The 26,074-nt window shown below is 39.7% G+C and overlaps 1 protein-coding gene across 9 annotated transcripts in view; it reads left to right on the top strand.

Moving 5' to 3' along the window:
- Positions 1-244: 244 nt before the first annotated feature.
- Dennd1a (DENN domain containing 1A) overlaps positions 245-26,074 on the top strand; it is a 467,485-nt gene continuing 441,655 nt past the window's right edge. For 6 of the 9 annotated variants that reach the window (XM_051185345.1, XM_051185350.1, XM_051185346.1 and 3 more), the window contains exon 1: positions 245-321. In XM_051185345.1, the coding sequence (XP_051041302.1) occupies positions 305-321 (17 nt within the window). In that variant the 5' untranslated portion in view covers positions 245-304. The remainder of the gene's footprint in view (positions 322-26,074) is intronic. The other 3 variants (XM_051185347.1, XM_051185348.1, XM_051185349.1) reach the window with 2 other exon arrangements.

The raw sequence follows: 26,074 nt of genomic DNA, 5'->3' as shown, positions 1-26,074 counted from the left end.
ACTACACTTCCCAGCAGACCCCTCGGCCGCAGGCGCGGGCGGGAGGGGGCGGTGGTGTGGAAGACGGAGGGGGCGGCGCGCGCCGGGTGCCATGGCGTTCGCCAGGCAGGAGCGAGTACTTTAATCCCGGGAGACGGCGACAGTGGCGGCGGCGGAGTCAGCCCTGAGCGGGCGGGCCCTTGCCTGAGGGAAAGGAGGAAGGGGCGGGGAGAGCGCCGGAGGGAGGCCGATCGGCCGCGGGCGGGCGGGCAGCGCAGCGCCGAGCCGAGCGGGGCCCGCGGGTCCATGAGGAGGCCCCAGGACCATGGGCTCCAGGATCAAGTGAGTGCGGCTGGGAGGAGTCGGGCAGGCCTGGGCGCAGGGGAGGCGAGGCTGGGCTGGAGCTGCAGGCCGCGGGCCGTGCTGGGGGACTTGTTGCCCGGACCTGAGGGGAGAAGGACGGTTGTCATGGCGATGCGGGAGGCTCGGAGACGGGGTGCTTGCGGGCTGGAGGGCTGCGGGTGATCAGAGATGTTCCCTCTCACCTGAGAGCAGGAATCGCTGACCTGACGAGGTGGCCCACTCAGCAGTTTGTACAGAGACCCAGAAAACGGTCATACAGCTGCTGGGAGTGGGGAGGTTTCCGGAAGCAAGTCTCCATATGGGTGTGTTTGGGGCGACCCCGAGAGTTGCCAGGTCCTGAGAGGTTGAAGCCTGACTGCTTGAGGCCTGTAGCCACTATAGAAGTGGTGTGAGGTTCTTAGAAGTGGGGGTGGGGTTGGAATTAAGGGCTGGATGGCCTTCAGAGGAAGGCTTTTGCTTTTGCCTTTGCTATTTCTTGTATCTGGGTTTCCACACAAGCAGGGGCCAAAGGCTAAAACCTTTGGGTTGTAACGGAGTACCTGATTTTGAAAAGGTTTTGCAATCAAATCTGGCAAATTCCCTCACTTGGAGCCCCTGATTAAAGCTTCCATTTCTGGTGAAATTGTTGATACTTGTAACTTCAGAACCCATTGACACATTGTTGGCCTCTTCCTAGACTTACAAGTTGACTTTGGAAAGTGCAACTTTTATGTGATCCACTTTGGGTGTGTTTCTTTGGACTCTATCTCCCCTCACAGCTGAGACTTCGGGACACTCCCTTCTCCAGCCCCAGATGCTTTATCTCTCTAATGATTAGCAAATGTTCACTTTTTGTGTATGACTAATAGAATTGCTTAAGAACATTTACAAAGTTGACAGCATAGGCTTTTCAGGAAAACATTCACAAGGCACCATAAACACTTATAGGAAAAGACGGTTGAATGTGTTTATTTCAGCATTTTGAGAATTGTACTAGGGAAGTTTGAAAGAGGAAGGGCCTCAAAGGGCAAAAATCTAATTATTCAAACATTGAGTCTTATGTCCAGGTGATGCACGTGAGTGTGACCCTTGCCGAGCTCTTCAGTCTTTTCATCAGTTAGGTTTTTCATTTACAAAAGGTGTTTATATGTGCTAAAGAAGCTCTATGACACCTGCTGAAAGAAATTATAAAGTTTATTTAGAAAATGAATGTGGAGGCATAAAATAACTTTTATTTTTATATAGAAAATGGAGGAAGGGGTTAGAGCATAACCCAAACAGGAGTCTGAGAATATGGGTAAAATGATGTAGTCTGTGAATTGTTGGGATTAAAATGCACTCCAAGTTAAGTTCCAGCTCCCAAGTAAGAGCTGAACTTGGATGTCAGTAGCTTATAGAAACGCTTTCCACAAGTCACCTCAGAGCTTCAGAGAAAGTGCTTACCTTTCTTGCTCCAGAGAGTTCAGAGATGTGCCCGGCTGGAGGAAATCAAGTATTGAAGTGAACATTAAAATAGAATAAGCAGAAGTTCAGCTGACTAGCTATCATCTGCTCATGCTCTTGATAACCTATGGTGAGATTGAAAGACAGTATGATAATAGAAGCTATGAAAAGGAATTGTGATTTATAGTGAGTGCTGACTGTGCAATCACTGTCTATAGTTAGGAGTATGGATGGACAGGTGGTGAGAAAACAGTCAGTTTTGGTACAACTCTTGTCATTGGAGAAAATGGCTTTGGTTGTTACTGGCCATTCTGTCAGGCAGAACAAGCTGTTCAAGATGTTCACCTGCTGAGGTGGAAGCTAAGTGTGCAGTCTCTATTGAGTAAGTAGGTGGGTAGATGAGTGGGGGCAAACTGAGCATTCTCTAGACCTTCTCCCAGCAATCTGTATTTTCTTTTGTTCATTTCTGATACCTTGTGCATCAGATCTGGGTTTACATTCCAGGTCTTTTTCATGATGATTATGAAACTATATCTGTGAATCTGGATTTTCTTAGACCCTAAGGGCCCTGCAGAATTATTATGAACAGTAAACATATGGTCAGTGTGATTACCAGGCCCATATTAAGAACTTAATGATTGTTTTACATCTTGTTAAATGATTATGAATATCAGATATATTTTATATAAAAAAATGTCAGAGAAAAGCATGTTTCAGGTAACAAAAAACAAAGTTTTGATGTTCATGTGGAGAGCAGGACTTAACAGTGTCACAATATTAAAAAATAAAAGTTGACTGAAAAAAAGGTAATATCTGTAAATGTGAAGCTGCTGTCAGTAAGATCAGTGATGAAGCATGTGTGTTACTTGGTGCAGGAGATGATTTACTGCTTGTTGAGACTTGGCAAGCTGAGGCTGTTGGAGCAATCTCTGTGTCTGGCACAATGGTAATGTTTAATGTGAATCATTTTCTAAAACCCTTACAAGTGTCCATTGGTGCTATTTATTAACTATTGTGTTCACATGAGAGAGTGGGAGTCCATAGGCTATGATTAAATGCTAGTTCCCTCAAATTGTCTGCATCCCCATCTTATAGGTCAGGCCCCTGTGTTTCTGTAACTAGTTCATTAAGATGGCAGTTCCAAGTCTTGTTCTTCATTTGGCTTATATTAATTAAGTAGGACACAAACTTCTTGAGAGCAAGGACTAATGGATTTGTTTTTCAGTTCTCAGTGTCAAACTCAGACTGCACCTGATTGTCTAGGAAGAGTTTATCATAAATAAGGTCTGAATTAAGATGCTAAGACATTAGGGTCTCAGATTAAAATGTACACAGAATTAACAAGAGAAATTTGCTTTTAGACCTCTCAAAAGTTTTTGTATTTAATAAGTCCAAGCTGAATTGTCATGGTCTGGGAAGAATGTTATTATTACTGAAGAGTTTGTTTGGTCTGACTGTGTTCGTTTTAATAATGGCACATTGTCCTTCGTAAAACCAAACATTTAAGTGCCGAAAGAGGTCACCAGTATTCAGGTAGTTCACTGGAGACCTAAACTTTCAACTCAAGCAGGTATTTTCTAGAGGCATAAAAGGAGCGGTGTTAAGTACCATTCTTGGACAGGTATGTTTAAATCTTACTTAGTGTTTGAGTGATCCCAGAAGACTGGAATGTGGTTAATATGAGGTGATTTAACTGATAATGCAAATGCATGGCAGGAAACATGAGTCAGTTTAATATTGCTGGTGGTGACATCCTAGAAATTGCTTCCAGGCACCAAGTTCAGGAAGTGGGTTGTAGGTAATGGAAAGAAATATTTTAAGAAAGTTCGAAGCAATCTGACATTAATGAACTCTGAGAAAAGCATACTTTAATATTTGAAGGCATAGGAACAGGGTAGGCCAACAACTTTGGCCATGTGTTGGTGTCTGCATTAGCTCATATGGACTGACCTCCTTGAGGTTGATATTGGAGGAATTCATTAATTCAGTTACCTTCTTAGTACAAAATCAAGAATTGTCAAGCACTTAATAAATGTTATCAATTATATTACTACTGTGCCTGATAGTGTGTCAAGTACTAGGGGTACAGAAATGAAAAAAATGTTTCTTTTATGGTAAGTCTTTCTAAAGTAGTAAAGTAATAGACATAACTACAGAATAAAAGCACCCTGTCCCTCCCCCAATCCTAAGCATAATTCAGTATAATAGCTGTGGTGGCAGGGCTGCCAATAATGACTAGGTGGTGGAGTGAAGGTGACACTGGCTACCTGGGGTGGGAGGGAGTGTCAAGAGAAGGCTTTAGGGAGACAGTGTTTTAATTGCAAGATGAATAAGCACCCTAAAGGGGTAAGGGTGGTTGGTGATGGTGGTAGTGACAGTGGTGATACTAACCAAGGGAGTAGTAGGTATGAGGACAGTACTCTTAGGGAAATCAAAATATTACTTAAACATGAGGAACTGTGTTAGACATCAGGAATTATAGTGGTAGATAATAGGTTCTTATTTTTGTGGTACTAACAGTCTGTGGACCTGATAGATAAATTGAGTACATTCACATAAAGTAATGGATGTGTTATAAAGCAAGTGAGATGTTGCAGAGAGGATAATGCAAAATGGCTATCCTATTTTGGATAGGTGGTGGGTGTTGTCCTCACTGTAGACATGATGTTTGACCTTAATTAAAGGATAAAGAGGTATTAGTCATGTCAAGTTTGGGCAAGACGATTTCAAGCAGAGGGCAAAGTAAGAGAATCCTGGGGAAGATTTTAGTAACTCATGATGTAAAAAAAGATTCAGGTGAGGTTAGTGCTAGAGCATGCTTAAACTGGGTCTTCTAGGGTTTCGGAATCTCAAAACTGCTTCCTTAAAATGGAATTTACACATTAGAATACTTATTTTTGAGACAGGATTTCTGTATGTACTCTTGGCTGGTGTGCAACTCACAGAAGTTCATGTACATTTGCATCCTAAGTGCTGGAGTGTGTAGAACTAACTCTGATCTTATAAAATCTTTTAAAGTAAAAGTTTTTAAATATGTCTTCAATGAGTGACCACCATGGTTTAATTCTGAAGCATTTTATTATTTAAGTGCCCTAGAAAGAAACTGTTAACATTCTCCCAAAACTCTTCTGAACCTAGGTAATCACCAGTCTCATTTCAGTTACTATAAATTTACCTATTCTAGGTATTTCATATATATGAAATAATATATAATCACTTGTGTATCTAGCTATTATTCCTTTGCATAATGGTTTCAAGGATTATGTTTTAATACTTGTGAGTCTTTATTTTCATTGTGGGTAATATTTAATTATGTGCATATACTACATTTTACTCCTTCATTCATCTTCATTCATCAGTTGTTAGATGTTTGGGTTGTTTCTACCTTTTCACTGTAAAATGTTATTATGAGTAGAATTGCTAGAACTTTTTTTTTTTATTTTTTGTTTTTTCGAGACAAGGTTTCTCTGTATTGCTTTGGAGGCTGACCTGGGACTAGCTCTGTAGACCAGGCTGGCCTCGAACTCACAGAGATCCTCCTGCCTCTGCCTCCCAAGTTCTGGGACTAAAGGCGTGCACCACCAACGCACAGCTTGAATTGCTGGTAGATCTTATTTGATGACTCATAAATTAATTTTCCAAAGCAGTTGTGCCACTTGGTATCTCTTGGTGTAACTTGGTATCTCCATGTGGCTCTGATTTAGTACAAATGAAATCTGTAGAAAACTTAGGATCAAAGTAGAATGTATAGGCTTCTCAGAAGATGTTGAGGCTTGAACTGAAAGAAAGGGGAGACTTCTTCCTACCTAGACCATGCTGACTTTCATGTTTCATGTATGTATATCCCTTTGGATAGAGTGAGGGTGCTTGCATGAGCATGGGTGGGCAGTTTTGCTTTGCATAGCTAGCTAGCTCTGCTCTGGCCTGTTTTTGGACTGCTCTTTTAAGGGGTCCCATTACCAAGTGCAAGGCAGACTTGGTTCTTGTGACTTACACAGCACAAACACCCTGTACCCTGCTTTGTGATGACATTAGGGGCTGAGATGTACTTTTCTTTGTGTCTCTTTCCCTTCTAGTATAGCATAGGACCTAGAATGGTGGGAGAAAAGTCTTTTTAGAGATGGGCTTTCTGTTATAGGAGCTCTGGGTCAGCCTGTTGGATTCATGAATCTTCTATACTTCCAGTCTTAGCCTGTACAGTCAGCTTTGGAGAGTGTAGTATGACAGATAGAAAGGTTGAAATGGGGACATAACATTTTGTAACAGAACATTTTGATAAGGACTGATGGATCTGATACACAATTGATAGTCCCATAAAAGCCTGTGATGCTCAAATAATAAAATGGCCCAACAACACATTTCTCAGAATATAATTTCTATTAGTGCATTTAAGATTTGAGAAGAAACCAGATTTCTGTTGTTGTTTTGTTTCTCTATAGTCATGGCTGTCCTGGAACTCATTTTGTAGATCAGGCCAGCCTCCAACTCAGAGATCCACCTGCCTCTGCCTCCTGAGGACTGCACCACCACATCCATCTGAAAACAGAGCTTCTTTTAATCTTTAATTTAAATTTTTTTTCTTATTTTACATATTGATCCCAGTTCCCTCTCCCTCCTATCCTTCCATGCCTCCCTCCCAGCCCATTTCCCATCCACTCCCCAGGGAGGGTGAGGCCTTCCAGGAGGGATAATCAAAGTCTGTCAAGTCATTTGGGGTAGGGCCTAGGCACTCCCTCCTGTTCCTAAGGGAGTATCTCTCCGTGGGGATTGTGCTCCTGAAGTCCTTTCGTGCACCAGGGATACATCCTGGTTCCACTGTCAGAGGTCCCATAGACTGCTTAGGCCTTCTAACTGAGACTCAGGTTCAGGGGGTTTGGGTTGGTCCTATGCTGGTTTATAAGCTATCAGTCTGGGGTTCATGAGCTCCCCTTTGTTTAGGTCAGCTGTCTCTGTGGGTTTCTGTAGCCTGGTCTTGACCTTTTTGCTCATCACTTCGTCATCTCTATAACTGGATTCCAGGAGTTCATTTCAGTGTTTAGCTGTGGGTGTCTGCTTCTGTGAAAACAGATTTTTTATGTTAAAGAATGTTCCAAATAAAAGCAAGATAAAATTATCTTCAAAATATATTTGTTCCTGTTTAAAAGACAATTGATATTCCAAGTATTTGTATGTTGGTTATATACTATTTATGAGCAAGGGCATTCCAGACAGGACTTTTCAAAAGTCAGAGGGAGATAAAAAGTGTAGCTGAAATACAGGAAGTATACACACAGACACACACACTACAGGATGTGGTTTGGAAAAAAAAAAAATAGGCTGTGCCATTGAATTGTTGAGTGAGTGCTGTAATGGGATCTCACTGGGGCTTTTAGGTAGACTAGCAGTAGCAGCAGGCTAGAGAGCAGTAACCAAGCAGTAGTAGCATCCCTGGGTTGCACAAAGTGATCCACTGGAACATGAGGAAAATATATTAGACTTTAAGATTATTTTAATGACAATGTTCAGGACTTCTCTGTATTTTTATTTTACTGGCAGTGAACCTTAGTGCTTATAGGTGGATATGTGTCAGGTGTGTAGCCTAGTTTTTACTGGCAGGAATGTGTTGGGGGGAAAGGAAGGGTGATGGATTGTGGAACTATGCAATAGTTTATGCTGCAGGAGATGAAGGCCTGATCTGAGGTTTGGCAGTGGAAAGAAAAGAGATGAATGTCAGAGATATTAAGGTAGCTGTGACAAGGGGCTGTGGACCCCAAGAGTGTGAAGATGATCTAGCAAACCTAGCCAAGCGATATTTTAAAGAGGGTGCATAATATGTTTGCATTTCTGAAGACAAGTAAATAGTTACAGTTGGGGAAGGTATTTTGTTCTGCAGTAAGAAAGGAATTCATTATTTTTTTTGAGACATGGTTTCTCTGTGTAGCCCTTGCTGTCCGGGGACAATGTAGACTATGCTGGCCTTGAACTTGAAGAACCATCTACCTCTGCCTCCCAGGTGCTGGTATTAAAGGTGTTTGCCACCACCAATCAGAGAAAGGAAGGTCTCTATAAGAGCCCTAGAGTGAAGGTATGAGCTCTGGTAGACAGGTAAGACTTAAAGTGAGCTGGTTCCAGCTTCAAGGAGAAAATAAGTCCATGGCAGATTTAGAAACAGAGAGTGATGGAAAGAAACACCTTTTGATCTGTTAGCAGCAGGAAAGGTTTCAGGGATGTTGCATTGATTTTGTTTAGGCTTCATGAATAAATGGAAGGAAACCAATCTAGATGTTTGAGTGCAAGCAAAGCTTGGACTCTAGGATATGAGAGAAGCTGGGATGGGGATATAGTGTTGAAGCATCAACCTGTTCCCCCACCCCAAAGATCTATGTGACACAACCAGCTTAAAATCTTTGTACAGTATTGTCACTGATAGAGTCTCTCCCCAGCCTGAGAGCATTCGTGTGTGTGTGTGTGTGTGTGTGTGTGTGTGTGTGTGTGTGTCTAGCTCCCAGCAGAGATGTGATTGACTAGTAAATGACAGCTATCATGAGTATTGCTTGTTGAGGATAAAGCATGCTGTCATCTGAAAACCTGAATATGTTTCTTTTTATAGTAATGTTTTTTTAAAACGTATTTTCTTCCTTTAAGTAATACAATTAAGATGTATGATATATTTTACTGGATTTCTTTGAAGGCTGGAGATTCTGATGTCTGAAAATCATTATTCCTTGTGCTGGCTGGGGAGAAAGGAAAGAAAGCCTATAGTCTACTAAGAGGTCAGATAAGCATATAAATAATCAGAATTGCAACACTTAAAAACATTTTATGTTCTTGACTGGGCATTGGTGGCACATGCCTTTAATCCCAGCACTTGGGAGGCAGAGGCAGGCAGATTTCTGTGAGTTCTAGGCCAGCCTGGTCTACAGAGTGAGTTCCAGGGCAGGTTCCAAAGCATTACAGAGAAACCCTGCCACAAACAAACAAACAAAAAACCATTTTATACTCATAAATACTGGTCAGTTTTATTCCATTTTCTGAAAGACATCAATAATTTATACTTTGTTTCAGCTGGCCTCACTGTTTATTTTCCATGCTGCTTTGAGTTTTAAAATTATTTTATATTGGAAAATAAATATTTGAAAAAACAAAGCAGCATAATCCCCCAAATTATTCTGCTCACTCAATTTCAACCCATTAATTAATTAATTAATTAATGTTTTTAGTTTCATATGTCTTTAGTAATAGTTTGTAACTCCCTCTTCTACCTTCCAGTGCCTTGAATTATTCTAAATCAAATTCTAAATGACATGTTTCATTCATAAATATTACCCTGTCTCTGAGCTGAAAGGTTTTTTTTTTCTTTTCTTTTCTTTTCTTTCTTTCTTTCTTTCTTTTTTTTTTTTTTTGAGACATGGTTTCTCTCTGTAACAGCTCTGGCTGTCCTGGAACTTTTCTCTGTAGACCAGCCTGGCCTCAAACTCTCAGAGATCCACCTGCCTCTGCTTCCTGAGTGCTGGAACTAAAGCTGTGCACTACCATGGCCCATGGTATTTTTAAAACAATAATGCCATACCTAAAAAATTTACAAGAGTTTTTTAGTATTATAAAATATCTATTCATTTTTCACATTTTTTGCTTATAAAATGTTAAATCTTATTTATTATTAGTGTATGATGTGTGGGTTCACCATGGTTCATATGGTGTATTTGTGTGGAGGTCAGAGGACACATTTATGAAGTTGGTTTTCTCCTTGCATCTATGGATTTGGGGATGGAACTGAGCACTTAAGCTTGTTCAGGTGGCAAGCACCTTTGTTTACTGTGCCATTTTGCCCCTTCCCCCAATTAAACAAAACAAAACAAAACAAAAAAAAAAAAAACAGATTTGCTTGAATATACTGATGTTATACATTCTATCTGGTTGTGTATGTCATAAATCTATAAATCTCTTTTTTTACTTTCTGCAATTTCTTTTTCTTTTTGATTTCCCCCCCTTCCTTCCTTCCTTCCTTCCTTCCTTCCTTCCTTCCTTCCTTCCTTCCTTCCTTCCTTCCTCCTTCCCTCCCTCCCTCCCTCCCTTCCTTCCCTCCTTCCTTCCTTTCTTTTTTTTAGACAGGGTATCTCTACATAGCCCTGGCTGTCATGGAACCAGGCTGGCTTTAAACTCACAGAGATCTGTCTGCCCGTGCCTCCCAAGTGCTGGGATTAAAGGCATGTGCCACCATTCCTGGTTCTGCAATTTATTTCTTAAAGAAATTGACTATTGATTCTGTGTAGTTTCCATTGCATCCTCATGGTTTATTTAATATGTTCCTCTGTCTTCTTTTAACTTGATGATTTGAATGAGTGATTTGATGAGATTCAAGTTCTTTTTCTTGGCAAGAATACTTAAGTGTAAGAGCTGCTTCTACCAGGCAGCACATGGTAGGTGTCTGGTTCTCTCTTCTGGTTCACTGGCTAGGGTGTTCGAATGCCACACTCTGTTTCTGTCATGTCTTCTTCTGTTAATTGGAATGCTTCTATAAGAAAACCTTTCCCATATCAACCATTGAATGTCTCCAGGTACAGTTCAACTATAGTTGAATTACTGTTTTAAAACAAGTAGAAATAATTTCTTTGTGGTTGTGTCACCATCTTGAAATATAGTTGGCTTAAAAACAGTTTTAATCTTTCAGGGAGTTGCTTTTTTAATTTTTTAAGCTCAAGGATACTTTTATTAGAGTTTAAAAGAACAGCACTAAGGAAGGGAAGTTGTAAATCTCAGAACCTGTCCAAGGAGGAAGGTGGAGGAAGAGAGAAAACCATGTCATTTGTAAGCAATCATATGGTAGAAGTGGGAATAAGTAGCTTCAGAGAAAAAAGGTTAAGAGGTGGTGGCCAGTATTACAAAGAAAGAGAGAGAGAGAGAGAGGAAAAAAAAAAAAGCAAAGTTCTCTGGGTTAGAAAGGCAGACCTAACAGAGCCATATGCTGCAGCTCCATAATACACTGCTGGAATTGCTTTTAAAAGACAGTTTGTTTTACCATCAAATATAATATAGCTTTAAAGATAAATCTACATAACAGGTATATTCATAAAAGTTCCGAATCACTTCTTTGTTTACCTTGCTTCCCTTCTCTGTAGGTAACCAGTTTGATTTTAGACTTTTATTTGTCATTCCACTGAAAGTGAACAAGAAAGGCAAATAGTGGTAGGCCTTCAAGTGAGCAGTAAGGTTCTTGGCAAACTTCTGCCTTTGACTTTTTCTCACCCTGTAAAGAAATGACTCTTTTAATGTGTAGAAACCACCCTTCCATCTTTGTAGACAGCATAGTATTTCATTCAATAGATATTATTCAGCCTGTCTCATATAGATGGGTATTTAAGGTACAAGTCTTGAAAAAATACTCGCATGTATGTATGTATGTATGTATAAATATTGTACTTTTTATGATGGAATAGTGGGTCAGATGCTGGGGGTGTTGTAGCTCACTGGTGAAACTTAGCTAGCATGCCCCCTTTTGGTTTGATCTCTAGTGCCGAAAGAAAAAAAATGTAATATTGCTAGATATTCTTTTTCACATGATTTGTGTCTGCTCACACTGTTACAGGAGAGTTAATCTTATAGCTTTGTCAACAATGTGTTTGTCAGACCTTAAAAAGTATTTTGATTGGGCTGGGGATGTAACTTAGTAGAGCATTTGCCTAGCATGCAGGAAATCCTGGGTTTGAGCCTCATGATGGCATAAATCAGGAGCTGTGACACAAATCTGTAATCCTAGTATTCAGATTAAAGCAGGAAGAGCAGAAGTTTAAGGTCATCCTCTGCTACATAGTTGGACTCTGGCTGGGACAGCATGAGACGGTCTCAAAATATTTTAAGTCAAAGTTACCTGGAAACAAGCACTGTTATCTGGGCCTATTTTTAATTCTGTTGGTGCACCCATAACCATAGTTAAATCTTTTCATTAATTTATTTTAGACAGTAGCTACTGATTTCCTAAAATGAAAACTGAGTGCCTTTATAGTGCTTTTCTCTTTGTGTTTTCTTTCTTCTTTAGTCCTAGGGATTGAACTGTCCATTGTTTTCTATATTTATATGTTAATTATGGTATTGGTTAGTTATACTTAGAACCTCTTTTTTGGTTCACTGACTTTTAGTAGTGTCTTTTGACTCAATACTTTGTAAGGCAGATAGAATAATTTACTCAGGCTTGGTCTAAGCTAAACTTTTACTTTATGTGATAACTTAATTTTTAAAAATGTATTTATTTTGGTGTTTTGAGAAAGGATTTCACTTAATGTAGCCCAGGCTGGCCTTGATTTATGATCCCCCTGCCTCTGCCTTGTGAATGCTGAAATTATATGCTTGTACCATGATCCTTTAAATTTGATGTATGACAGAGCCATATATCAAATGGATTTTTCTTTGTGTTAACTCTAGAAATAGAATGCTTGTTGTGAATATTCATATATAAGAACTTAATTCCACTGGGGTATGGAGGGCACTAAAATAACATTTTCTTCCTTGTTTGGTGAAGAATGTTAACAGTGAACTTTGTTACAGTTCATCTAGAATTTAACATTATGTGCATCCTACCTTTATTAATAGCTTCAGATATTATTATTTTTTTGGTTTTTTGATACAGGGTTTCTCTGTATTTGGAACCTGTCCTGGAACTAGCTCTGTAGGCCAGGCTGGCCTCAAACTCACAGATCCACCTGCCTCTGCCTCCTGAATGATGAGATTAAAAGTATGTGCCACTAACACCCGGCTTCAGATCTATATTTTTAAAAATTTGCTTTTATTTCTGCAAAACAGTAAAGTCTTACATTGACGTGGGGAATCTTGCTTTTTAGAATAGTGTCATCATCATCTTTTTTTCTTCTGACATTATTTGCTTTTATCATATCTTTTTTATTTTTCTTTTTTTTACACAAATAATTTTTTTAGAGAGCTAAATTATATATATATATATATATATATTTATTTTATATAACCAAGTCCATTTAAATGAAAACAAACATTTATAGACAATATTTGGGAATTTGGGCGTCGTTCTTTCCAAACTACTTCCTGCTTGTAAGGGGCGCTGTCATGGGGGATTCTAAGAAGATGGCAGAAATCCTGGCTGTAGTCTGTAAGGCTGCTTTGTTCAGCTGTTTTGAATGTAGAATTACCTGGTACTGTTTCAGGCGGCCTGTCTTGATCAAACCACATTAGTCTGGAAGGAATCCACAGCTTTTCATTTTCTGTGCGTATCTTTTTTCTTTTTCCAAACTTGAAATGGTACTTGTGTGAACCTGGGCATGGTGGCAACGCCTTTAATCCCAGCACTTGGGAGGCAGAGGCAGGTATGTATTGAGGTTTAATGTGGATCAGGAGAAACAGATAGGCTGAATAGATGTTTATTCAGGGAGAAATAACTTACAACATAGACAGATGAACACCAGCAGGTTCTTGGTCCCAAGTATGCTGTGGGATGTTCTCCTGTCGCCGAGAAAGCTCCCAGAGCCCCTTCCTCAGACTTAGTTCCCCCAGGTAACATCTGCTCCTGTCCCCACCCCCAATGGACGTGGTCTGTGCCACAGGTGCAAACAAAGTGAATATCTCACTACAGATATGGGTGAGTTTGAAGCCAGCCTGGTGTACACGGAGAGTTCCAGGACAGCCAGAGCTACATAATAGAAAGACTCAATTCTCAAAATAAAAATATTCTAGAAAAAAAAGAAAGAAAGAAATGGTGCTTGTGATTTTATGGAGTCTTTGCCTTTGCATTCCAGGGTCCCCACATCTGTTTTCCTGTTTCAGTCTGTGTAGTCAGCTGTATTGTAACCCTGACAAGCCACTGCCACTGCTTTACTGAGTTGATTCCATTATTTTCTGGTCCCTGAGATATTGTTTTGCTTTAATTTGTCTGCTAAAACACATATTCCAGTTGTTGTAGGAGACACTTAAATAACAGGCTTGTAAAAGTGCTTAAAAGTAAATCAGGTTCTTGAGCACAGGTAACAAATGCCTTCATTCTCAACCTTGATTAATAATTTATAACACACACACACACACACACACACACACACGAGATAGGAGCCAGAGGATGGAAATTTTCTGGGGTAAATGGCTAGGTTATTTTGGGTTAAGTGTCATGTTACTATACATGGAGAACTTTTTGAGTTAGAACTTGGACTTGAAGCTCACATGAAGGATGGAAACTACTGATTAATTTTATATGAACTTGACACAAGCTAGAATCATCTGAGAAGAGGGATCCTCAATTAAGAATTGTCTCTGTAAAACTGGGCTGTAGGCAAGTCTGTAGGGCATTTTTAAAATTAGTGATTGTGGGGGAGGGCCTAGCCCTTTGTGGGTTTGGTCATCCCTGGGCTGTGATTCTGGGTTCTATAAGCAAGCAGGCTGAGCAAGCTTATCCATGGCCTCTGCATCAGCTCTTGCCTCTGGGTTCATGCCCTATTTGAGTTCCTGCCTTGGATGATGAACTGTGGTATGGAAGTGTAGGCCAAATAAACCTTTCCTCTGCAAGTTGCTTTTGGTCTTGGTGTTTGATCATAGCAATAGAAACCCAAACTAAGAAAGGAACTGAAGATAGTTTCAGAATCAGTTTTCAGGTGATGGGTAGGGAACCAAAGGGACTTTAGGGCTCTTTAGTTGGCCAGACAGTAAGTGGAAGGAAGGGCAGACTTATGGATATGTAGGGGACAGTGCACATCTTGTTAGACATCATGCATTTTTTGTTTTAGTTTTTCAAGATGGAGTTTCTTTGTATGATTGCTGTGGCTGTCCTAGAACTTGACCTGTAGACCAGGCTGGCCTTGAACTCAGATTTATCTGCCTCTGCCTCCCAAGTGCTAGGATTAAAGTATGACACCACACTCAGTTGATGTTGACTTTTAAAAACATTTGTGTGTGTTGTGTGTGCACACATGCACACTTATCATGGTACATGTGTAGTGGTCAGATAACAGTTTTCTGGAATGAGTTTTCTTGTTCTGCCTTGTGAATTCTAGAGATCAAACTCATCAGATTTTGGTCACAAAATGCTTTCACCTTCTGAGTTATCCACTAGCTTAGGGTTTCATTTGTTTATTTAAGACAGGGTCTCACTATGTAGGTGAGGTTGGCCTGGAACTTGCTTTGTAGACTAGGCTTGCCTCAGACTCACAGAGATCCACCTGCCTCTGCTTCTTAAGTGCTAGGATTAAAGGTGTGTACCTTCATAATAACCTTCATATCCAACCCTGACTTTTGTTTTTAAGAGCATTAGACCAGGACTCTATACAAATTTAACTCCCTTTCTTTGTGTTTGTGGTAGTTCTGTATCTTTAAATCATTTAGCTTTAGCAATTCTCTTTGAGATTATAAATATTTATGTACCTACTTTTAATTTTTTGTTTTAAGACTTGCATTGTTAGGCTGTATCTGTACAGTAAATACTAGGGATCAGCAGAGAATGGTGATCTAGAACATGCTGGTCTAACTGTAAAGAGCAGTCCAGGTTATCTTGATTGCTGTGATTGGAATGTAAAACTTTCACTTATCAGTTAAAGTTGCTTCTGTCTACCTGTCTTCTGGTTGGCACTACAGGATATGGGTAGTTAGGGCTTGGAATTAAGGAGGAAGAAATTTATGGTGCCCTGATGGCCCACTTCTTAGTTTTTTCTCAGGCAAATTGCTCTGACTTTTCCACCTTGGTCTGACTTCCTTATAGGAAAAGTTTCACATTACACAGGAAAGAACAATTTAGCAGGAATGTAAGTTGCAAATTATCAGTTCAGTGGTGCTTAAGCATGCTCAGGTGGTGGAATACCTCAGCGTCATGGTAGTCTGTGGAATGCTATGAAATATTTATATTTTAAACTTCAAACAACATTTTCTTTCTAAATCAGATACTATTTTATATTGTATTGCAAAGTAGAGACTAACAGATGAGGGTAGGTTAAGAGCAACTTACAGTAAGAAATTTTAAAATTACCTTATTTTAAAATGAAAATTGGGAAAAAGCCATGTTGAACCTTAATCTACTCCTGAAACCTTCATTGTTTCTGGAAAGTACATGGGAGGATCATTAAAATTAATTAGCTGTAGGAGAGAGATGAGAAGCTGGAGTGAATGCAGACAGACCACACCTTCCCACTGGGGAGTTGTAGAATGATTTTTCTTTGAGCATAACTACCATTATTACCATCTTCATGAGAAGCGGCTGTAACCACTCAAGAACACCTGGACCTGTTGACCATGTCTTATATAGGAGAGGGTTAGTTAGGATCAGCGGACCCTCACCTGAGATGACTCTGCCAGTTCTATACCCCAGCTGCACTTGATCTTGTCAGCATATGCAGAGGGTGGGAGGTTAACTGAAGGGAAGACTATGGGGAAGGCTATGGGGAAGTCATCATTTATGCTGGGCTGAGACTCTTACTGGTGCAGTTGTTTTATAGTCACCAATGCTCAGTAAATTCACTGGTTCTCCAAGTTGTACTTTCATGGATGTGTACATGATCTGTCATAGGTGTCCTATCTTGGGAGTGGGGGTGGGGACCAGCATTTGTTTATCTTGCTCTAGGAAAAGTTCACATAATAGTGTTAAAGAATCACTCATGGGAACTGATAAATGAGAAGGAAGAACTGGCTTTGAGATTCAGAGGGATGGATTTGGTTGAGTATAAACTAATGACATTCTAGGGAAAGATATACAGTACACTGTTAGAAGATAGCTTAGGGCTTGCCATATAATAAGGCTGTTAAATGCTGACTTGCCACTGTTCCCAGGAAGAGAAGGTAGATACTTGGAAATTATTGGCATGGGTGAAAAAGGTGAAGGTGTGGAAATTATTTCAAGACTGAGTAGAGCAAAGTGAGATTCAGGGTTTAAATCCAGAGGGAGAGACAGAATTGAGGAATGCTGTGTTTGTTCAATGGAGATGGGAATCTAGGAAGGGTAACGTGATTTCATGATGGGTTGTCAATGTCCTTTGGAGAGAGAGTTTTTTTTTTTTTTTTTTGAGACTGTCTATGGCTGTCTTGGAACTTGCTTTATAGATCAGGCTGGCCTTAAACTCAAAGTACTCTGCCTGCCTTGAGTGCTAGGATTAAAGGTATGGGCTACCACTGCCCAGTGAAGAGATAGTTTTGAGCTCGTTTATTTACTAAATCAGTGTAGAAAGCATTGTTTTTGATATCCCCCTCCCTGTAATATTTTCATCCCTCTATCCTGTTCTAAACTACGGATAGCTTTACTTTTTTTAAAAAAAGATTTATTTTCAGTTTTATTAATTTCTTTGTGTGTGTCTGTCCACTGAGGCCAGAAGAGGGCATCAGATCTTTTGGAGCTGGAGTGTCTCCGGGCTGCCCAATGTGGGTGCTGAGAACTGAACTCCAGTTTTCTTGCAAGGTCAGCAAATGTTCTTAACCATTAGGCAATCTCTTCAGCCTTAAGTTTACTTTAACTAGACACAAAAATTAAACTGTAAAAGAATAATTTGGGCCATATCAAAATCAAAATCTTTTGCTTTTCAAAATATGCCATTAAGAAAATGAAAATATGACTTACCAATTTCTAAGATTCTCACATATTTTACTGGCTCCTCCAATTTCTACTGCTGCCTTCATATATCATATATGCTATTACTTACTAAGACAAACAACTCAAGATCTGAATAGATATATAATAAAGATAAGCACATTATGTCAGTAAGCACATGAAAAACTGCTCAGTATCATTATTCATTAGGAAAATGCCAATTAAAAGTACAATGTAAAGTATACATATTCCTGGTATGATGATTAAAATGAAGGGGATTGGCAGTCTTCTTCGTGAGGATGTAGAGGACACATATGCTGTCAGGTTCAGAGGTGAGGCTTGAAGTTAAACTCTAATATGTACCACTTTTCCAGCTCTCAGTTTTGTTCATGGCACAAAGTATTGGGACTTTATTTAGCTCTGTTCTGTTGTACACTCATGTATCCTCATGTATGCTTCTGTGTGAATCTAGCATGAGAAGATAAGATGCATTTCTTCTTATTGGAAAGAAGGGTCTTTTGAATGCCTGTAGACCTGTTTCCTTCCCTCCTTGCATTGGAGTTAGCTGCCCTCACATTAATTTTGGGGTTATTTGATTCCATCTTATTGGGTAATGGGGAGAAAGTGGCCCTCTCACCACAGCTTTGGTGGTACTATGAATTGAAGTCTTCAACCTCACTCAGCCTGCTACTGTTTACTTCCCAGGTTGCTCAGATAAGCTGCTCTATGAATTCTGCCTGCCCTGGTTTCACAGATTCATTTTCTATCTGTGGGGACAGGGTGGAGTATGCCTATGACAGTTACCTTGAACATGAGCATATAACTAATTTATTTCCTTCCTTCTTTCCTTCCTTCTTTCCTTCCTCCCTCCTTCTCAAACTCTCCCTCCCTCCCCTTTTCCTCTTGCAATGTAGTCTTTCTTTCTTCACATAGGCTTTCATTAAGTTGTACAAACTGGCCTCCAGTTCCCAATCTTCCTGCCTCAGCTTTTCAAGTAATAGGCTTATAGGCATGTACTGCTAAACTCTGTATCTTTGTTGACTTTTATTTTTGTGCTTTCTCATTTCTGCACATTCACTTATCTCTCTGGTTCTGTCTTTTCTATAACCATTTGTTGAATTACTCTATTTATTTATTTTTTCTAAATAGGGTTTCTCTGTATTGCTTTGGAGCCTGTCCTGGAACTAGCTCTGTAGACCAGGCTAGCCTCAAACTCACAGAGACCCACTTGCCTCTACCTACTAAGTGCTGGGACTAAGTGTGTGCCACCAACACCTGGCTACCATATGGCTTTTTACCTTTCTGTCATTCTGTATGTTCCCCCTCCATGTCTTGTTGGTGTCTCCCCTGTGCCTTGATTATCTCCCCCTACTTCCTCTCTTTGCCTTGAAGGCCCACCTATACTTCCTGCCTACCTATTAGCCATTAAACCAATCACAGCAATAAATCTTCACACAGTGTACAAATATTCCACAACACTGGTCATGGCAGCTGAGCATATGTAAGAGCTATTCACCTCATGGAGGACCAAGAAACAGGGAGAGGAGGGGGAAACAAGTGCATAGCTGACTTTGGTTTTTTTTTTTTTTTTTTTTTTTTACCTTGTTTGGGTCCTTAACCCATTGGGTAGTGCTGCTGCCCACATGCAGGGGAGATCTTTCTCCTCAGTTAAACTTCTCATCTCTTAGGTCAGGGATCCTCAACCTGTGGGCTGTGACCGCTTTGGGTCGACAATCCTTCCCACAGGAGTCGCCTAAGACCATGAGAAAACACAGATACTTACATTATGATTGATAACAGTAGCAAAGTTATGGTTTGGTTATGAAATAGCAATAAAACTTATTTCATGGTTAGGGGTCATCACAGCATGAGGAACTGTATTAAAGTCACATAGTCAGGATATGAAGGTTGAGAACCACTGTCTTAGGTGATTCTTTTTATTGTATTTTGTTTTGTTTGTTTTTGTTTTTTGAGATAGGGTTTTTCTGTGAAACAGTCCTTCCTGGCTGTCCTGGAACTCACTCTGGTAGACCAGGCTGGCCTTGAACCCAACAGAGATACTCCTGCCTCTGCCTCCTGAGTGTTGGGATTAAAGGCATGCACCACCACAGTTTTAGGTGATTCTACATCCAATCAAGCTGACAGTGAAAAAATTAACCATTACTACTTTAGGCTGAACCTTGTTTTGCTGGTATTCCTGGAGCCTCATCAGAGCAGGAAATAACACTTGCATTGGATTGTATAGCAACCTTGGCTCATTTGTTTTTTGTCAACACAACTAGAATTATCTGGTAAGAGGAAACCCCAACTGAGAAAATGCCTTGTTGAGGTTGGCCTGTAGGCCAGTCTGTGGGGCATTTTCTTGGTTAATGATTGATCTTGGTCAGCCCAGCCTATTGTGGGTACTGTCAATCACTGGGCAGTTGGTTCTGGTTTGTATGAAAAAGCAAACTGAATGAATCATGGAGGGTAAGCCAGTAAGTAGTATTCCTCTATGGTCTCCAGATTCTTGCCTTGAGTTCTTGCCTTGACTTTCCTTCAAGCTGTAAGATGAAATAAACCCTTTTCTCTCCAAGTTGCTTTTGGTTTTGAAGTTTATCACAGCAATAGAAACCTAGTTAAAAACAATACCTTTTGAGAACAGACTAGTTTTTATGCTTTGGTTATCCTACTAGCTTCATTCTTCTCTTTGTTGTTCTGAATCTTCCTCATTTTCTTGCAAGCTCCTCAATATACCTGAGGAGATGTGAATATTCCATTGTTTATGGTTGTTTTCTGTGGGGTCAGAGGGTATTTAATGCTGACAGATTGCCATAATACAATTTGCAGCTGTAGGCTTTCCAATTTGCAGCCAGGTTGATTTAGGTTCTGTTCATTAGCTTCTTTATGGGTATCCACACTTCTGGGCATCCATACTTCTGGCCATCCACACTTTTGGGTATCTATAGCTCTGGGCATCTACAGCTCTGGGCATCCACAGTTCTGGGCATCTGTAGCTCTGGGTATCTATAGCTCTGGGCATCCATACTTCTGGGTATGCACAGCTCTGGGCACCTACACTCTGGGTATCTACAGCTCTGCTGAAGTTGTTTCCCTGATTGTTTACTTCATCCAGCCAAATCTTGAAATATTTACTTCATGTCCCACCTCTTTAGGATTCTTCTGTATTGTGTTTTGAAAGTTTGTATCAGTAAAAACTTGAAAATAAGAGCCAAGTAAAAACAAATGTCTGTCACCAAAATTTTTGAAAAGAAATTGCGCTTTTTTTTTTTTTTTTTAATGCTACGGGGCAGAAAGAAGATATCAGATTGAGTAGGTGTTTTATAATTGAGTTAAATATTTTCATGTAGAACACATTGTGTACTGTCCACTTTATTCATTTTGTTGCAGATCACATTCTTTCTGTGTGGACTGCCCGGAGATAGCCTGTACTTGGATTGATAATCTTCAATTTGTAAACTCACAGTCTTTGTCTTTGCCAGTAACTTGGCACCTAGTTGTCTGTTTCCTTATGACAATTTAGGATTGCCTATTTACTTTTACATTTTATTATGTTTTGGCTCCTTGACTGGGCTATAAGCTCCTTAAGAGCCATCATCCCATCATCTGTATGTATTTACTCATAAGTATGTGTTGAATGAGTTAAGTTTAGATACCTCAGATGATATATGAAACCTAGAAATATTTATAGAGTGCACAGTTGAGTGTATCACAGCTCTGAATATTGTTTATTTCTCTAGGAAAAAGGAATCGTGGATTGCTTACTCATCACTGTCCTCAGGGAATTTCACTCAGTTAACAAACTTGCTGAGTGCTTGTTAAAATCCAGTCCTTTTGTTAAGGGATTGGGAATACAGGGATAAATCAAAGCAAGGTTGCCAGTATAGTGGGTAATATCACCTATGTAAGTGTAAGTGGATAGCATAGCATACCACCTTGAAAGCCATATCCGAAAGCTTTTAAATGAGTCTTGTGAGGATGTGGAGAGAGTTAGAGAAGCCTCCAGAGAGAAGGAGGCATTTGTTACTCGATTACCAACTCATTCAGCAAATCTCTTAAGTGTTTCCAACTTGCCAAATAGTGGTCTAATTGCATCCTGAATAAGTTGCTGTTAAGAGGTAGAAGTTATTTGAGGCAGGAAACTGGTCAGGAACAACAAACTGTGAAGGAAGTGTTTGATTTTGTACTATCTTTTGTTTTTTTCCCCTGAGACAGGGTCTCACTGTATGGTTCTGACTGTCCTCTAACTCATGGAGATCTACCTAACCTGCCTCCTGAGTGCTGAGACTAAGGGTGTGGGTCACTACCACCGAGTACTTTTGACTTATAATTTCTACAGGGCAATGTATGTGTGTGTACAATTTACCTGTAAGTATGCATTGTGTAAGTATACAAGTGTGTATACATGTGAAGGTCAGAGTTTCATGCTAGTTTTAAAATTATTTTTCATTATTGATTTTTTTTTTTTTTTTGAGATAGGGTTTTTCATAGAACCTGGAGTACAGTTTCAGCTAGGCCCATTGGCTAGCAATCCCTCAGGACACATCTTGTCTGCTCTCCCACCCCCAGAACAGGGGAGGGTTTATAAATGTATGCCACTCTCCCTGGCTTTTATGTGGCTGCTGGGGAACTGAAGGCAGGTCCTCATGCTTATTTAGCAAACACTTTATCTATTAGGACAAATCCCCAGCCCTACTGACAAATCCATAATGACTCCTAAAATGCTACAGATACTCTCTATGCATGTAGGCAAATTGAGGGTGAGTGTATAAACATAAGTGTAATACATTTGGAAGAGATGGCACAGTGATTAAGATCATTTGCTGCTCTTGCAGGGTCCTGGATTTAGTTCCTAGCATCTACATGGTGGCTCACAACCATCTGAAACTCCAGTTCTGGGGGATCTGATGGTCTTATCTGGCCTCTGTGGCACAGGCAATGCACTCATGTTGCATATCCATACAGACTGACAAATACTCATAAACATAAAGACATCTTCAAAATACAGTAAAGCCTTCAAGTGAAATAGCACAGTAGATAGTAATACTGAGCTAACTGTCTCAAATACCTTAATAGATGGGAATACAGGTCAAAGGCATGGGTTTGGCCTGATGGGAAGCTCCAAATAACTGTGGCAGGGGTGGTGGGCAGATGAGGTTGAAGGGTCTCTCTCTGAGGATGAACTGCAAATAGTCTTGCATGTCATGCTTTGGTTATTAACTTGTTTTTAAACTCATGAATATGTTGGGGATTTAAGATTTTGCTTTGGTTTTTAAACTTTGGTTTAAAACCTAGGCTGTAGCATGTCAGCTAGGAGCCTGGACTTTCTCAGTGGCCTGAATTCTAGTTCCATTGACTTCACTCCTAAGAGCCTGACTTCAGGCAGCTACTGTAACTGATCTATACCTTAGTTTTTCACCAGTATGATTGATAATAAACATACCTGTCTTGTTTGTTTGCTTTATTTTCTATTCATTATGTTCTTTGAAGCTTTTGGAGTTGAAGCTATGAAATATTTATTTTGAGGAAATGATAGTTGGTAGTGTGCTTGCCTCGCATGTGTGTCTTAATCACTGTTCTATTGCTGTGAAGAGACACCATGACCAAGGCAACTCTTTTTTTTTTTTTTTTTGGTGGGGGAAATGGGTTTATTTCATCTTACAGTTTATACTCCATCACGGAGGGCAGCCAAGGCAGGAACTCAGGGTAGGAACTGGAAGCAGAAGCTGGAGCAGATAACACAGAGGGATACGGCTTAGTAGCTTGCACCCAGACTCATGTTTACCTACCCCGTTCATACTGCCCAGGTCCAGGGATACCACTGCCCAGAGTGTGCTGCACCCACCTATATTAAGTAGCAATCAATAAAGTGCCTCGGGGCACACACAAGCCATTTCAACCGAGGCAATTTTTTAGTTAAGGTTCTCTTTCCTGAGTTATTTCAAGTTTACAACAGAAGTAATTAGAACACTTCATCCTTTGTCAGCTGTCAACTTAACATACAAACATATTACCTTAGCTACAATCTTTCCTTTCTTATTTATTCCCCAAATCTTATTTTAATGTAAATTTAAAAGTTGGACACAAAAATTAAAAATTCAAACGGTTTAAAAATCCAAATTCTCCTTAAGGAAAAAAAAAAATCTATCTGTACCAAGACAACTCTTTTAAGAAAGCATTTAATTGGGGGCTTGCTTATAGTTTCAGAGGCATAGTCCATTATGGTAAGGAACATAGGGGAAGGCAGGCATGGTGCTGGAGAAGTAGCTGATCTGCAAGCAGAGAGAGAAAAATGGGCCTGGCATGGGCTCTATCCCCTTTTTATAGATTTTTTTTCCTCATGTAATATATCATGATAATGGTTTCCCTTCCCTTTACTCCTCCCAGTGTGTCCTACTTCTCCTCCCATCCAGATCCTTTTCTGTCTTTTATTAGACAAGAACAGGCTTCCAAGAGAGAATAATAAAATATAGCAAGATAAAATAACACAAAAACCATCACATTGAAGTTGGACAAGACAAATCAACAAAAGTTTAGAGCCCAAAGAAGGCACAAGAATCAGACCCACTTTTTCGCACACTCAGAAATGCCATAAAAGCACTAAACTGGAAGCTTAACATATATGCAGAGGACCTGGTGCAGACTGTGCAGTCCTGCATGCTGCTTCAGTTTCTCTGAGTTCATAGGAACTTTTCTCATGTTGAGTCTTTTTCTCATGTTGATGTCTTGGCATGGGCTTTTGAAACCTCAAAGCCCACCCCCAGTGACACACTCCTTCCAACAAGGCCATCCTATTCCAACAATACCACACCTTCTAATCCTTCTAATTTTATCAAAGAGTTCTGTCTACTCCTTGATGACTAAGATTCAAATATGTGAGCCTATGGGGGCCATTCTTAATCAGACCACAACTAACAAAAGAGAAGAGCAAGTCTTAATTTTCAATAAAGTCTTCAGCTATGGTAGGTCTGCTTACTCATCTAAGTAATGCTCATTTTTAACTTGGAATATTTTACTTTTCAAGTCATTTCCTGCTCTAGCTTTACTCCCAGACAGTACTTTGCCATAGCTTTTCAAACCTATCAGTACATGAAAGGCAATCTTAGTTCAACTCAGAAATCCTCAAGCCCAACTAGAAAACAAAAGACAAAGTTTCCAAGAAACTGTTCAGAGCAGGGCTGCAGTAAAAGCTAAGACTTTGCACTATAAAACAGCAAGAGGCACAGCTGAAGGAAGGGGTGCATGCTGGGGTAGTGTTGAGCAGATTCTTGATTTTAATGTAATCAAATCCATTAGTGTGTTCTCTCCCACCACTGAATGAAGCTTGTTATTTTGAAGTCCTTAACAACCCAATTTTGATGGTGTAGGCCTTTTGGATACCTTTGCGGAAAGAGTACTAGGAGGAGCTCTCAAAAGATTAGACAGAAATGGAAGAACTCTAGACAGGCAAAGGGGGATGAAATAAGTTCAACTTTGATGTCTCTTCTATATAGACTGTGTTGTTCTCCTCTTCCCCTCCTCTCTTCAATCTCCCTTTTCCTTTCCTTCTCTTCTGACTTCTTATCTTGGGCAAAGTCTCCAGTGTAATGAAAGAGTAATTTCTCTTGTGCTGTTGCCAATTGTGGAACAAAATCAGTCTTTTACCTTTAATTATAATGTTAACTGCAATTTTTAAAAATTTTATTTTATGTGTATGAGTGTTTTGTTTACATTCATGACTGTGTTCCATGTGCACACTTAGTGCCCATGGAAGCCAGAAGAGACTGCTGGATCCCTTGGAACTGAAGTTACAGATGGTTGTGAATTGCCATGTTGGTGCTAGGAACTGTCCTCTGGAAGAACAGCCAGTTCTCTTTATCTGCTGAACTATCCAACCCCAAATGACTTTTTCCTATATCAACAGATATTTTTTTTTTCTAATTTAGCTATCAGTTTTGGATTGTACTAATCAATATTAGATAATAGTGATTTTCAAATACTGAGCCAGCCTTACATTCCTGGAATAAACCACACTTGATAAGGATGAATATTGTGGAATTCTATTTGCTAATGTAATTTTTATTTAAATATTTTGTTACATATTTTGTGTGTGTGTGTGTGTGTGTGTGTGTGTGTGTATGTGTATGTATGAGATGCAGACTTGGTAGCAAGTGCCTTTACCTGCTGATCCATCTCACTGGCTAATTTTTATTATTTTATTATTATTTTGTTAAGTTTTTTGTGTCATTGTATGAAGGATGTTGTTCTGTGTAGTGCACAAATGTATTTATTTTTATAACATAATTTTTTTATTGATTCTTTGGGAATTTCACATCATGCAACCCATTCTCATTCACCTCTCAGTCCCTCCATATCTTACTACATTTGCTTTTGGGATGAGGGTAAACAGGTCTTGTTTCTTCTTTTTGTTTTTGGAAAGATCTTGTATTATGTTGGCATTAAGTCTTCACTTGTTTAGTAGAATTCTTTGGTGAGCCTACCTGTGTCAATGGAGGCTTATGGGTCTTCTTTGTTTGATCTGTGTAATTGCCATTGGTATAGTTGCTATTTTACTTCTAACACTATTATTATTATTATTATATATTTTTAGAGGTTCAAACTGACTTCAAATTCATAATGATCCTCCTGCTTCAGTATCCCTAGTGCTGGGATTACAGGCATGTATCACTTATATATACCTGATGATTGGTGTCTGCTTTTTACACACTGTGTCACTGCTATCTCTAGTATTGAATAATTTATATCAGATATGTCTTGTTTTCTTCAGGGTTTTCATATTCAAGGTTAAACTTTAGGACTGTGCATTTACAAATTTTA

This window comes from Phodopus roborovskii, unplaced genomic scaffold (assembly GCF_943737965.1).
Source record: "Phodopus roborovskii unplaced genomic scaffold, PHOROB, whole genome shotgun sequence".
Classification (NCBI taxonomy): Eukaryota; Metazoa; Chordata; class Mammalia; order Rodentia; family Cricetidae; genus Phodopus; species Phodopus roborovskii.
The sequence above is the reverse complement of the archived record's forward strand: the minus strand, read 5'-3'. Positions and strand labels throughout refer to the sequence as shown.